Genomic DNA, 15,922 nt, shown 5'->3' on the forward strand with positions numbered 1-15,922 from the left:
TTTCATTACGAAGTGACCAAAATGGTCAAACTGCACTCTCACCTTTCGAACATTTTGATAATTTGGCGTCATTGGTGTCTGATCACTCGCTCGAGTTGAGAATTTCTTCCATAAAAGCCAGACTTGTTCGGAAACCTCTAGGGATCTCGGTAAACAAAGCCTGTTTTTTTGTCGACGGAAAATAACCCAATTAATTTTCTCCAACAGGGATGAGTTTGCCTGTGATTGTGGGTCCATTCCGAGTGTGAGGTGTTTACAGGTCGCGCAGAGATGGAGTAGACGGAGAAGCACACATTCTCCCGGACCATCTCTCTCTGCCGCAGCTGCTTGTTGCTGTGGCTTGGAATTCAGTTCTGGAGTTACATTATTTCGGGTCAGCGGTGTTCATCCTCTTACTGTGCGGCTCCAGCGGCCACATCCTGAGCGGGATCGGCCAGGCAACGCGTTCCCACGTCGGCAGCTCCGAGCTTTTCCCACCAAAGTCCCTTCAAATAGCGGCGACTCTTCAGGTACCGAAAACAGTCTTGGGTTTTCCTCAATTTGAGTGACCCGTCCGTCACACAAAAAAAAAACACATCGACTTAAGATCACGCAGATAACTAGTTCTGACTTTTTTTTATTAGTTGTTGCCAGACACTTAAAATCACCGGATTTTCTGAAAGACATTATTGATGAATATATGAAAGAGCGTATTGCTGTTTATTTTATTTAAAGTTTGTGGTCGCTGCGTGTTTTGACGGTGTCTGAGTCCTGCTGTCTGGATCGTGTGTAACAACAACAACAGCAGCAACAGCTGCATTAAATGTGATCTCGGTTTCGCAGCAGTGATCTTATCCTTTGCAAAGAGGGCACGTCAAATAATAATAATAATAAAATGTCAGGATGTTTGCTGCCGGAAATTTGCGCGGTTTCCCGGTGCCTGGCGTGGCCACTGGGCTGCAGCTCCGACCATCTCGGTGGCTGTAGTTCAACGCGCGCCTCGCGGTCTGTTCGCCTGAATGCAATGATATACCAACAGGCGCTGCATTTTCTAACTGGAATCTCCTCATTTTACAGCTTATTCAGATCTTCACTAAATAGACCATCACATATTATGGATATTGCAATTATTGGGGCATGGCATATTATCTTATGTTCTCGCTTGATACTAAAATTGCATGTAACCTCAAATATTAGCGAGGTCGTGCAATTCGTGGTGCTTTTAAGAAGCATTCGCCACGGCGGGTGAACAGGTTGGATTTCTCATCTCTTCGCAATGCTTTGTGTGTGGCATTGACTTGCTACTGTCTCCTTGTGAAGTTTAAGGTGCAGTGAGTGCTCTTTAGTTACAGAAGTTGACAGTGTCACAGAAAATAGCTGAAAAGGAAATGACAAGTTCAGGGATTTTGTCACTGATTGTCAAATTCAACTTTCAAACTTAGTTTGAATTTTCAAGACTTCGCCGCTCACCTGAAAATCATTAAAATTAGCTAAACACGCCACACTGACTAGTCAGATTTCCTATATGAAACACATGTCTACATCAAATCATCAGCCGCATCGCAGATGTTGAGCTGATTTCAAATTCCGTTAAAGTTTTTTTTTCCCCCCAAAAAATCACAAAACATCTGTTAAAGGAGCAAAAACAAGAAATGCTGGATTCACTCAGCAGGTCTGGCAGCATCTGTGGAAAGAGAAGCAGAACGAAACGTTAACTCTGCTTCTCTTTCCACAGATGCTGCCAGACCTGCTGAGTGAATCCAGCATTTCTTGTTTTTGTTTCAGATTTCCAGCATCCGCAGTATTTTGCTTTTATTTATCTGTTAAAGGAGGATTGTTACTTTATTGGGTAGTTTTCCTGGAACCAGTGAAAAACCGCTTGTTCCCGTTTCAGAGGAAATTCCGTCCTTTCAGTTCATTTAAATTCAGACAATTTTGTATCTATTGTGACATAAGTAGCGGTTTATTTTAATTTGCAATTTTAATACTAAATTTTAAAATTATCAAAAATAAACAGGGAGAGTGACACTTATTGTGAACAGAAGTGTTTGTCAAGGTGCTTTATCAGATGACAATGCCCCTCGAAGGCTGGCATGCCAGGTCTGTAAGTGACTGTGCTCTTTTTTCCTAGTTGGAGAAGCTGGGGCTGTGAGGAATGCCCTTAACAAATTCCTGTCATGGCCCCTGGGATTGTCTACTCACCTCTCTTCACCTGCTGCCTACTTTTCGTCGCCCTTTTCTGTCCCTGTTCTGTGCCCCAGTCCCAGAAAGACACTATCAACGGGCCTGAATCACTGCCCACGGTCACTGGTGCTGCCTCCACCTCTGAATATTCATACCCAGATTACAGGGGTAAAGGCTGTGTGGACGAGAACGGTTTTGTATATGAAATTGGAGAGGAGTTCACACCGGGTCCTGCCGCCTGCCCATGTGTCTGTACTGAAGATGGTCCATTGTGTGTCAAACCTGAGTGTCCTAGTCTGCATCCTCGCTGTATCCGAGTGGACACCAGCCGTTGCTGCCCTGAGTGCAAGGAAATGAAGAATTACTGTGAATTTCGGGAAAAGAAATATAAACAATTGGAAGAATTTATGGTAAGAAAAAGCTTTCGCTTTCATCTGTTGTTTTGTCGTTTATCCTTTCAATCTTAAAACTCTTTTCCTGTAGTATGCTACTTTTGTTCTTCTATATCCTTCATTTCAAATAATTATTTAATCTCTTGTTTCGCCATCCATTTTCTCCAGTTTTTTCCTGCACGTGCTGTGTCAAACTGAGGTCTAGGTGTTGGCCAGTCTTTGGTACCTTGCACAAGTAGCAATTACTCATGTGTGAGCTTTGACCATGACTGCTGGTAGGCTAATCGATTATGGGCCACACTCGCTGATGCAATCTATCTTCAGCCAACATGTGCTTTGCAGGGGAAGTCATGTGCTAGCGACAAAACCTGGGTGATGTTTCTGCTCACTTCAACAGAAACAAAAATGCCGATTGCAATGTGTCTATCATTGTCCTATTTCAGCATGTTACTGTGCAGCAATAAACATAAAGAAATATGATAGAATCAAATGACCTAATAATGACACTAGATTTACGTCTGAAGCAGCCACAGAAACAAGGGATAAACAAAACATGTATAATGAAAACAGAGGCTTTTTGGTCAGTGAAAATGGTTTAGTCACCAAGTTTTATGAATTAAATTTTATTTTAATATGGCATCCTCTTAGTTATAACTATTATTTGTTTTTCAACAGCTGTCATTTTATTTTGTGTTACCTTACACGTTACCAAAACAAATCATATTGTGCCTCTGTTTGATTATGTTAATCCTAATGTTACAACAAAGATTTTTTTTCTGGCCTAAGACAGGAGCAGTTAACAAATGCACACAAGGATATGATTCCAAACAGCAACACAGCCAGCATCTGAACGAGGGGATAAAAAAAAATACAAGTGTTGGCTACACAGTATCTCTTAAGCAGTCTGTTGTTAACCATCATAGCTGATGTGGGATATGATACTTAGTGATTGAGCTATATACCTTTTGTTGTTCCCTCTGGGATGTCTTCTGAATACTTAGGATATGAACCTTCAATATAATTTCCTCTTGCATTATCATGGGGTTCAGAGTTACACAATAATTGATGGTACAGTTATTTATAACATAGTATATGATTTCCTTTCCGATTACATTGTTTGCCATCACTGGGAAACTTCATACCAGTGGCCATTTATGTTCTTCATTGCAAAAGTAGCTTTTAGTTGTCTTGGACAAGATTCTGAGCTCATGTGGGATGAGTATCAAGTTGGAATGGTTGATGGCCTCTGTGTTATGAGTAATCATGCCAAGGAACTTAGTCACAAGAAGCATATTGCTGACAAGAAAACCTGGACAGTGTCACTGCCAGTAGAGTAGAACTGACCATGAATGATGTAGTCAATGATTATTGGTCTCTCAGAGAATCAAGGGATATGGCAAGCAGGCAGGAAGGTGGAGTTGAAGCCTTAAATCAGCCACGATCGTATTGAATGGTGGAACAGGCTCGATAGGTCATAGGGTCTACCCCTCCTATTTCTTGTGTTCTTGTGTTCTTATCATTGTGGCCAAACATTGTGGAAACAACTTGAAGCTAGAGCCGATTAGGTATTCATCCATCAATTACAGAATCACAGAATTGCTACAGCACAGAAGGAGGCCATTCGGCCCATCTTGTTGCGCCGGCTCTCCAAAAGAGCAGTTTACCTAGTGCCACTCTCTGACCTTCTCTGCATAGCCCTGCACATTCCTTTCAGATAACAATCCAATTCCCTTTGAATGCCTCGATTGAATCTGTCTCCACCACAGTCAGGCTGTGCATTCCAGATTCTAACCACTCACTGCATGAAAAGGTTTTTCCTCATGTCGACATTGCTTCTTTTGCCAATTGCTTTAAATCTGTGTCCTCTTGTTCTCGATCCCTCCACCAATGGGAACAGTTTTTCCCTATCTACCTTGTCCAGACCCCTCATGATTTTAAATACCTCAATCACATCTCCTCTCAAACGTTTTCGCCAACGAAAACAGTCCCAACTTCACCACTCTATCCACATAATTGAAGATCCTCATCCCTGGAACCATTGTCGTGAACAGGGGTTGGCAACATGTCCGTGCATAGACACCAGCGTCCATGATAAAAATATTGAGGTCTGTGACTGGTAGTTTTAAATGTCTTCCTGCAAGGCTGCATGGTTGTCCAGCATACGGCCCGCCAAAGGTAAACTGCCAGAATGTCAGGCACCTCGGTGGGGAGCTACAGGTTTGTCAGGACCCCGCTCACACACAACATGGCTGCACCCAGCAGAGAGGCAGGCATTCACAGCTTGTCTCTGTTATCCACATTTATGGTGAGTGCCCAGACAGGGAGCAGAAAGAGGCGAACGAGGCACACCGAAGGAGAAGCGAGAGAAAGACACAGAAAGAGAGTGGGGAGAGAGAGACACAGAGAGAGAATGAGGAGAGAGACACAGAGAGAGAGGGGGAGGCACAGAGAGAGATGGGGAGACGGAGGGGAGAAAGAGAGAGTGCAGGGAGAGAGATACAGAGAGAGAGTACAGGGAGAGACAGAGAGACAGAGAGAGAGGGAGGAGAGAAAGGGAGGGGAGAGAGATAGAAGCAGAGAGGAAGAGAGAGTGAGGGGAGTGGAAGAGATCAAGATAACTCCTGATAGATGGACATCCATTCAGAATACTCTGCATCGCTACATCATGTGTGTGGGCAATGATTGAGTCATTACACAAGCAAAAACAATGCCAGATATGTCACTAAATCAGTGTCCAACATAGTGATGAGAAAGTAAGTCAATAAATTTGTCTTCTCATTTAAAGCTTCTTCACAACAATGCACATTTGTTGTTGTTTTGATTAATAGTAAGGTAATTTTTTAATGTCTTTATCTTTCCAAAATTTCCTCATCGGCCCCTGTATGTAAGACAAAATTGTACTGTGGCCCCTGACATGAAAAATGTTGGACACCCCTGCTCCAAACCTTTAATCTTGTGCTTTAAAAAAATGTACCAGCTAGGTTATTTTAAAACACAAGTTTAAAGGCTTGTGTTATGTAAACTCATTTTAAAATGCCAAAAGTTACTTAGGGAATGTCTCTTTCTATACTCTGGCATGCAGTACTTTCATCTGGGGCACAAACTCAATGAGACGTTGAAAGTTGCTGGACTTTTACTTCTATATAAATGTTGCAATTGCACTGCTACATATAAGAACATATGAAATAGGAGCAGGAGTAGGCAATTCACCCCTTTGAGCCTGCTCCACTAATCAGTTGGATCATGGCTGATCTTCTACTTCAACACCATTTGGAATCACATTTTTCCAGTACTTGTACTGAGGGGAAAACAGGCAAGAATATCCAAGGAATCTCCGGAAATGAGGACTGTAAGTTCCACATGAATACAAGAGTATGCTGTAATGGGCTGATTGATATTGGCAAAACAGGATGCTGCTGACCCATATACAACAGTTAGTAAATACAATGCAATGGATATCTTTAATAAACCTTAACCTATGATGAACTGTCTACGATTCCTTAAAAAAAATAAATTCTGCATTTCTAGTTTTAAAACCTATCAGGGAAGACAGAGTAAAAACTTATAATATTTCAATGACATTGTTAGCAACAGTCGTTAACTTTTTTTGCTGCGAATTGGGTTAAAGGACAACTTTTATGAGCATGTTAAAGATCGGTAACTGCAGTGTGCTCCATTTACTATCCAGATTTAGGGCGGATAGCCTGAGCAACCAATGTTTTTTTTAATCATTCATGAGATGTGGGTGTCGCTGGCTACACCAACAGTTGTTGCCCATCCCTGATTGCCTTTGTGAAGGTCGTGGTGAGCTGCCTTCTTGAGCTGCTGCAGTCCATGTGGGGTGGGGACACCCACAGTGCTATTAGGAAGGGAGTTCCAGGAGTTTGACCCAGCAACAGTGAAGGGATGGCGATATAGTTCCAAGTCAGGATGGTATGTGGCTTGGAGGGGAGCTTGCAGGTGGTGGGTGTTCCCAACCATTTGCTGTTCTTGTCCTTCTAGGTGGTAGAGGTCGCGGGTTTGGAAGGTGCTGTCTAAGCAGCCTTGGTGCATTGCTGCAGTGCATCTTGTAGATGGTACACACAGCTGCCACTGTGTGTCAGTGGTGGAGGGAGTGAATGTTTGTGGATGGGGTGCCAATCAAGCAGCTGCTTGTCGAGCTTCTTGAGTGTTGTTGATGCTGCACCCATCCAGGCAAGTGGAGAGTATTCCATCACACTCCTGACTTGTGCCTTGTAGATGGTGGACAGGCTTTGGGGAGACAGGAGGTGAGTTACTCGCCACATGATTCCTAGCTTCTGACCTGCACTTGTAGCCACGGTATCTATTGGGCTACTCCAGTTCAGTTTCTGGTCAATGGTAACCCCCAGGTTGTTGATAGTGGAGGATGGTAATGCCCTTGAATATCAAGGGGAGATGGTTAGATTCTCTCTTAGAGATGGTCATTGCCTGGCACTTGAGTGGTGCAAATGTTACTTGCCACTTATCAGCCCAAGCCTGGATAATGTCCAGGTCTTGTTGCATTTCTACACAGACTGCTTCAGTATCTGAGGAGTCGCGAATGGTGTTGAACATTGTGCAATCATCAGCGAACATCCCCACTTCTGACCTTATGATTGAAGGGAGGTCATTGATGAGCAGCTGAAGTTGGTTGGGCCTAGGACACTACCCTGAGGAACTCCTGCAGTGATGTCCCGGAGCTGAGGTGATTGACCTCCAACAACCATCTTCCTTTGCACTAGGTATGACTCCAACCAGCGGAGAGTTTTCCCCCTGATTCCCATTGACTTCAGTTTTGCTCGGGCTCCTTGATTCCATACTCAGTTAAATGCTGTCTTGATGTCAAGGGCAGTCATTCTCACCTCACCTCTTGAGTTCAGCTCTTTTGTCCATGTTTGAACCAAGGCTGTAATGAGGTCAGGAGCTGAGTGGCCCTGGCGGAACCCAAACTGTGCGTCACTGAGCAGGTTATTGCTGAGCAAGTACTGCTTGATAGCGCTGTCAACGACACTTTCCATCACTTTAATGATGATTGAGAGTAGACCGATGGGGTGGTAATTGGCTGGGTTGGGCCTGTCCTGTTTTTTATGTACAGGACATACCTGGGCAATTTTCCACATTGCCGGGTAGATACCAGTGTTGTAGCTGTACTGGAACAGCTTGGCTGGGGACGCGGCAAGTTCTGGAGCACAGGTCTTCAGTACTATTGCCAGAATGTTGTCAGGGCCCATAGCCTTTGCAGTATCCAATGCCTTCAGTCATTTCTTGATATCATGCAGAATGAATCGAATTGGCTGATGACTGGCATCTGTGATGCTGGGGACTTCGAGGGAGGCCGAGATGGATCATCAACTCAGCACTTCTGGCTGAAGATTGTTGCAAATGCTTCAGCTTTATCTTTTGCACTGATGTCCTGGGCTCCCCAATAATTGAGGATGGAGATGTTTGTGGAGCCTCCTGCTGCAGTTAGTAATTTAATTGTCCACCACCATTCACGATTGGATGTGGCAGGACTGCAGAGCTTGGATTCTGATCCATTGGTTATGGGATCGCTTAGCTCTGTCTACTGCATGCATGCCTACACAGTTTGGCACAAAAATAGTCCTGTGTTGTAGCTTCACCAGGTTGACACCTCATTTTGAGGTATGCCTGGTGCTGCTCCTGGCATGCTCTCCTGCACTCTTCATTGAACCAGGGTTGGTCTCCTGGCTTGATGGGAATGGTAGAGTGGGGGATATGCCAGGCCATGAGGTTACCGATTGTATTGAGCACAATCTGCTGCCGTTGATGGCCCACAGCGCCTCATGGATGCCCAGTCTTGTGTTGCTAGATCTGTTTGAAATCTATCCCATTTAGCACAGTGGTAGTGCCCCACAACACGATGGAGAGTATCCTCAATGTGAAGGTGGGACGTCATCTCCACAAGGACTGTGCGGTGGTCACTCCTACCAACATTGTAATGGGCAGATGCATTTGCGGCAGGCAGATTGGTGAGGACGAGGTCAAGTATGTTTTTCCCTCTTGTTGGTTCCCTTACCGCCTGCCACATCCCCAGTCCAGTAGCTATGTCCTTTAGGACTCGGCCAGCTCGTTCAGTCGTGGTGCTTCCGAGCCACTCTTGGTGATGGACATTGAAGTTCCCCACCCAAAGTATATTTTGCGCCCTTGCCACCCTCTGTGCTTCCTTCAAGTGGTGTTCGACATGGAGGAGTAATGATTCATCAGCTGAAGGAGGGCGGTAGGTGGTAATCAGCAGGAGGTTTCCTTGTCCATGTTTGACCTGATGCCATGGGACTACATGGGCTCCGGAGTTGATGTTGAGGACTCCCGGGGTGACTCCCTCCCAACTGTACACCACTGAGCCGCCACCTCTGCTGAGTCTGTCATGCCGATGGGACAGGATATACCCAGGGATTGTGATGGTGGTGTCTGGGACATTGTCTGTAAGGTATGATTCTGTGGTTGCTTGACTAGTCTGTGGGACAGCTCTCCCAACTTTGGCACAAGCCGCCAGATGTTCGTAAGGAGGACTTTTCAGGGTTGACAGGGCTGGGTTTGCCATTGTCGTTGCCGGTGCCTAGGTCGATGCCGGGTGATCCGTCAGGTTTCATTCTTTATTGACTTTGTAGTGGTTAGATACAACTGAGTGGCTTGCTAGGCCATTTCAGAGGGCACTTAAGAGTCAACCACATTGCTATGGGTCCGGAGGCCAGACCAGGAAAGGACAGCAGATTTCCTTCCCTAAAGGATATTTGAAAGTTGTCTGTAATTTAATTATGTAACTTTAAAAGGGCTCCTTTGCTATCAAGGAAGAGATTTACCTTGGACAAAATTGGTTCGTCTGGAGTACAATCTTACAGATAGTGACCAAACATTTCATAACTGAATAATACATGCAGTAACAACCACTCAACTTTTTGCAGAAAAGCTTTTTGTTAATAATTATCTTGTCAGAGCTGAATCTGAATCTAGAGTGATAGACTGAGGTATAGATATAAGTGAATTTAAGAGAATCAGCTTGTGGGAGGAACTGAAGGGTGCTCTTTATTTGTAATTGTGTTTATCTAATTTTGTCAGTAGCTTTGGTGAGCAAATGACATTTTGTCCATGAGCGATTTTATTCTTTCTGTGTTTTAGAATCCAGGACTTGGTTTAACAGCCTGTCCGGATGAATGCACTAGTCTTGGCTACCTACCGTTAATCTCTCTGTCCCTACCTTCCACACTCTGGTTTTCCATTTTGCATGACTCTTCTGAAGTACTATCTGCTCCATCTTGTAAAATTCTCCTGATTTGGAGATTACTGCTCTTTTGTTAGCTGCCCTGTCTTCAGACACAAGCAGGTGGAGAAGTTGCATAATCATTGACTATCGCAGGTTAACTTGTGACCATAGCAGTGTGAGAAATAGTTTATCTTCCTATTGCAAATTTTTCTACTGCCTCACCTCAATAACAATTTTCTCCTTGAGTTTTATGGTTTATTGGATGAGTCTGCACTCCTGGCACAGTGTGAATCCACAGGGGTCATCCAATTAAGGTCCATCTACCACACCGTGATATGGTGTAGCACAAAAGTAATTCACATTGGCATTGCATACTGTTTTGCTTGCTCACTCGCTATTACATTTATGCTGCTCTGCATTGATGTTTGTATGCATAGCTACTTTCATAGGGAGAAATGTGTTTTAAATTACACTGTGTTTTAATGGCATTAGATTGGCTATATACCTTATATACAGATTAATTGCCCCCATGTCTGTGGCTGAGTCAATAATTTTGTCAGATGCCCATGGTGCACCAATTTGGTGCCTATCCTTGCTCTTGAACCTTTTCTGCACTCTTCTAATGCCTTCACATCTTTCCTAACGTGTGGCATCCAGAACTGGACACAATACTCCAGTTGAGGCTGAAACAGTGTTCTACACATGTTGAACATAGCTTCTAGTTTTTGTCCTGTTATGCCAGTGTGCTTTGTTGAATGATAAATGTCTTTAATCCACTGACTGAAAATCTGAATTTATTTTTTTTCAAAGACATTTAAAAAAAGAAAAGCTAAAAGTATGACTTTGCTGGCAACTTAGGATGGTCACCTGTTGGAACATTGCATCCTGCACTGAAAGGCTTGTGAGGAGAGAGACGAAATGGCTGCACTTCCCGTGCAAGAACCAAGACCCAGGAAGTTTAAGGGAACTGCTTGTTTTTTTTCTTTTTAGCAAGAGTGAAATACTGCTAACTACTATGTTTTGAATCACTGAGTGGCTGTCATGTGACAAACCCCTCTCCATCGGTGGTTTTAAACTTGTGTCTTTCTGCACAGAGAGGAGAAGCAACTGGACTCTGACATGTGCAGACCCAAGTGAGGGCCCCTCCTGCTCTCTCTCCATTCCAGTTTGAAAGCTTTCAAATCCTGCCTGTTCACTGACCACCTTTGCACACTCTGGCAATAATCAACAACCCCTTTGGCGAAATCATCGCATCGCTGTCCGCAAGCCACCCACCAAGCCAGTCATCTACCTTTTCAAACTAAAAGTCTCAGGACCACTGAATTCAGCTTCTCCTTCTTCTTCTTCTTCTTCTTCTTTGGCCTCCTTGTCTCGAGAGACAATGGGTAAGCGCCTGGAGGTGTTCCGTGGTTTGTGAAGCAGTGGTTGGAGTGGCTATAAGGCCAATTCTAGAGTGACAGACTCTTCCACAGGTGCTGCAGATAAAATTGGTTGTCGGGGCTGTTAGACAGTTGGCTCTCCCCTTGCGCTTCTGTCTTTTTTCCTGCCAACTGCTAAGTCTCTTCGACTCGCCACACTTTAGCCCCGCCTTTATGGCTGCCCACCAGCTCTGGCGATCGCTGGCAACTGACTCCCACGAAGCCAGCCAAATCAACAAACCCACAGACTGTATACCTTTTTTTCCTATGGACTGCCTTTCTCCACTCTATAAACTACTTGTGTCTGTGTAACCCTTTTGTGTGTGTGTGTGTGTGTGTGTGTGTGTGTGTGTGTGTGTGTGTGTGTGTGTGTGTGAAAATTGGCACGTTGTTTACTATTTTTGTTAATTCGGTTTGGGTACAATAAAGTTGACCTCTTTCTTTGTTAACTGAAGAAAACCTGTCTGATTGGTTCTTGTTATGATCATAGCAAGTAAGTAATCAAACAGCTTCTGAATTGGCCAGTGCATCCACTTTAAGAAAGGATTAAACCTGTTGTGGTCAAACAAGGAGAGGGAAAAGAGGGAAGCTGTTTGAACCCTCCTCACTTGATCGTAACAACAATTTGGGGGCTCACGTCTGGGATCAAACCTAAAGACAAATGGGAAATTGGAAGTGGAAACCAAATTGATCCCAAACAATAACTTAAAAAACTTCAGTACAGGTTTTCTTGTGGTTTTCAGTGCTAGCATACTAAAATGTCCATATTCAAGGCCAAAACCTTCCTCGAACAGAGTGAGGTAACTTGGGCCAGGTTAAAGGCCTTATCTGTTGAAGAGTTGAGGAATGTAGCTGGGTAGTTAGAGATTACTATTTTCAAGCTGGGCCCCCACCTGCCAAGAATGAAGCATATTAATTTTGCCATATGGACATTAAATTTCAAATTGTTGCTGGGAAGAAGAGAAGGCCTGTTACAAAGGCTGCCAGATACTTGGCTGGAGGACATTTGCATACCAGTAGGGACAAAAGAGGTTACTTCCCTTAGCCACTAATCCTAGAATGGACTTTGATCATCAGATATTGTGTGTAAGAGGAGACATTCCAGGGTCTGCTAGGACAAACACAGAAGTGGTTACACCAGTTGGTCATGTGACTACCTGCTGGCTGACTTAGGAATTTTTTGAATTGTAGGAACAGTTTGAACTGAGAGACTGTTGCTCCTGGACTAAGAAGACCTCTCCTGTCTGCTCCATCTCTTTCTCACAAGCCTCTGGACCCACTGAAGACACATGAACCTCAGGAGAGAAAAGTCTCCTACATCGAGCAAGGTTTAAGAAGTATACTGGGCCCCAACGAAAAGCAAGATCTACCTACAATCAAGGACTCTACAGCGAGCTCGAAGAACAGTTTCCAAAACCATCTTCAGATATTGTCTCAAACTTTTCACTTTATTTCTTCTGCTCTTTTGTGTCTCTATCTGCATGTGCGTATCGCATATGCGTGCTAGCATGGACGTGTCGCGCATCCATAGGCGTTAACCAAATTAGAGTTTAATTTTAATAAAGTTCAACCTTTCTTCTTTAAACCTAAGAAAACCTGTTTGGCTGGCTTCTTTGCCTGACAATTGAAAAGCAGTGAACAAGGATTCACCAAGGGCGAGCTAAAAATACGGTGTGTTTAAAATTAAACCCTGTTACAGTAAGACCAGGTGAAGGCTGAGAGGGAACCCTAGACCCCTTTCTTCTTGTCATAACGTTATCTGTCCAGAAACTAGGAAGCCCGAAATTGTAAAACGTGTGGCCAACCATTTTAAAATTGATAGTGAAGAACTGGAGATAGGCATACAGTCTGAAACAGACAGAGTAACATTAGCTAAGATACAGATAGAACAGAGGAAACTAGAATTAGAATTCCAAAAAGAAGAAAACAAAAGAGCTTCCCAGAGAGAGAAAGAAGAGAGAGAATTCCAGGAAAGGGAGAAAGAAAGAGAATTCCAGGAATAGAAGGAAGAGAGGGAATTCAAGTTAAGGCAGCTCAAACTGAATAGCGGAAGACCCAATGTATGCAGTGACGGCACCATTGTTGAGAAAACTATCCCTAGCTCAGGACCGAGTGCTGAGATCTTAAAGTTCTCCCAATTGATACCAAAGTTCAATGAGGGGGATGTGGAAACATTTTTCATCTCATTTGTAAAGCTTGCAAGATAGTTAAAGTGGCCAGCCAAGTGCTGGACCCTGCTACTGAAAAGCATATTAACAGGAAAAGCCGATGAGGTTTATTCCCTAGTGTCTGACAAACAAGAGTTCACAGATTATGAGATGACTAAAAATGCCTATATGCCTATGTGCTATGCCTATGTGCTATCCCAAGTGCATTTGAGCTCTACTGGAGGCATACTGCCAAAAATTCCAAACTCTTCGCAAGCTGCCAGAACAAACTTATATCAAGTTTGAAAGGGTTAAGCCACTCGTTATCGACTGATGGATAAGGGCACATAAGATAGTGTCCACCTATGAAAACCTTAGAGAGGTGATCCTCCTCGAGGAGTTCAAAAACCTGCTTCCCTTTCCATAAAAAACCATGTGGAGGAACAAAAGGTTCCAAGAGCCAGGCAGGCAGCAATCCTGGCTGATGATTATACACTTATTCACAAGCCTTTGCCCCAAGGGAAACCCTTCCCTAGTCACCTCCAAAAACCTGAAAAGGATAGAAGGTAGGAGGGTGAAAAGCCATGGTCGAGAAGGGAGAGCTGGAAACACAAGAGGCCCTCCTCAGGCCAAAAAGGAAGATGCTGAGAATGAGAGTGATGCCCAAAAGCCTGTATGTTTCCATTGTAACAAGGCAGATTACCTTCGAGCTGACTGCTGGAAGTTACGGGGAAAACCCATAGGTTTAGTCAGGGTGCAGGCTACAGGAAAAGGGGCACTGATGTTAAGTGCAGCAGACCAGGCTGTGGCTTTAACTGCAGCAGTAAAACCCAGTAAACCTACCGCTGAGAGTATGGGAAACTTAACAAAATCCCTGAGAGTTACCAGGATTTTGTGTGCAGAGGAAAAGTGACCCCATACCCCTCAAGTGAGGTGAGTAAGCCTATAGTAATACTTAGAGACACAGGGGCCACCCAATCCCTTCTGCTGGGAAAAGGCATGACCTTTCCCCCAGAGAGTGCATTGAATACTAGAGTGCTAGTAAATGGTATTGGAGGAAAATATATGCCCATACCATTATACTGGGTGCACCTAGAGTGCGACCTTGTTTCAGGACCAATAACTGTGGGGATTGTCTGTAGTTTATGTGTGGATGAGGTTGATCTGCTCCTGGGTAATAATCTGGTGGGGTCGAAGGTGGTAGCTTCCCAAGTGGTTTTAGACAGACCGAACGAGGTCAGGGAAAACAGAGCAGTTACAGGAAAAGTTCCCTGGCATTTTTCTTGATTGTGTGGTGACCCGGTCCATGGCCAAACAAGCTCCTGTCAGAGGAGGCTGAACTGGCACTGCAGACAGATGCCCCTCTTGTCTGGATCTCTGAAACCTTCTTTGGGCAGTTAGAGGACCCAAAGGATGGGTTAAACAGATCTTCCTTGGTCTCAGCAAAATGACCCAGGGTTACAAAAGTTAGCACAGACTGCCCAAACTGCAGCTGAAGCAGAGGGAGTTCCAGAGTGCTATTGTTTAAAGGATGAGGTGCTGGTGAGGAAGTGGAGACCTCCTCACAGACCTGCAGACAAAGAGTGGACCGTGGTTCACCAGGTAGTGGTGCCGCTGAGGTACCATAGGGAAATATTAAGAATACCCCACGAGATACCAATGGCTGGACAGATTGGTATCTGAAAAACCCAAGCCCACACAAGACAGCATTTTCACTGGCCACAACTGCCCCCAGGTACAGAGAGTCAGAGGGATTTTGGGGTGTTTGTCCATAGATCACTAAAGGCAGTAGCGCAGATAGATAAGGTGGTTAGGAAGGCATATGGGATACTTGCATTTATTAGCCGAGGCATAGAATATAAGAGCAGGGAGGTTATGTTAGAGCTGTATAAAATGCTGGTTAGGCCACAGTTGGAGTACTGTGTACAGTTCTGGTCACCACACTATAGGAAGGATATGATTGCACTAGAGAGGGTGCAGAGGAGATTCACCAGGATTTTGCCTTGACTGGAGCATTTCAGCTATGAAGAGAGACTGGATAAGCTGTGGTTGTTTTCCTTGGAGTGAAGAAGGCTGAGGGGGGGGGACCTGATTTTGGTGTACAAAATTATGAAGGGCATTGATAGGATAGATAGGAAGAAACGTTTTCCCTTAGAGGAGGTGTCAATAACCAGGGGGCATAGATTTAAGGTAAGGGGCAGGAGGTTTATAGGGGATTTGAGGAAAAATGTTTTCACCCAGAGGGTGGTTGGAATCTGGAACACACTGCCTGAAGAGGTGGTAGAGGCAGGAACCCTCACAACATTTAAGAAGTATTTAGATGAGCACTAAGGGGAGGCGGTGGTGTAGTGGTAATATCACTGGACTACTAATCCAGAGCCCAGGCTAATGCTCTAGGGACATGGGTTTGAATCCCACCATGGCAGATGGTGAAATTTGAATTCAATTAATAAATCTGGAATTACAAGCTAGGCTAATGATGCCCATGAAACCATTGTCGATTGTCATTAAAAACCCATCTGGTTCACTAATGTCCTTTAGGGAAGGAAACCTGCCATCCTTACCTGGTCTGGCCGACAT

General features: G+C 44.3%; 1 protein-coding gene across 1 annotated transcript in view; it reads left to right on the forward strand.

Moving 5' to 3' along the window:
- The first annotated feature begins 209 nt into the window (after window positions 1–209).
- The window catches only part of vwc2 (von Willebrand factor C domain containing 2), a 279,575-nt gene continuing 263,862 nt past the window's right edge, over window positions 210–15,922 (forward strand). The window contains exons 1-3 of the mRNA XM_068053124.1: window positions 210–227; window positions 324–509; window positions 2,241–2,573. Of these exons, the coding sequence (XP_067909225.1) occupies window positions 210–227; window positions 324–509; window positions 2,241–2,573 (537 nt within the window). The remainder of the gene's footprint in view (window positions 228–323; window positions 510–2,240; window positions 2,574–15,922) is intronic.

This window comes from Heterodontus francisci, chromosome 2, assembly GCF_036365525.1.
Source record: "Heterodontus francisci isolate sHetFra1 chromosome 2, sHetFra1.hap1, whole genome shotgun sequence".
NCBI classification, from domain to species: Eukaryota; Metazoa; Chordata; class Chondrichthyes; order Heterodontiformes; family Heterodontidae; genus Heterodontus; species Heterodontus francisci.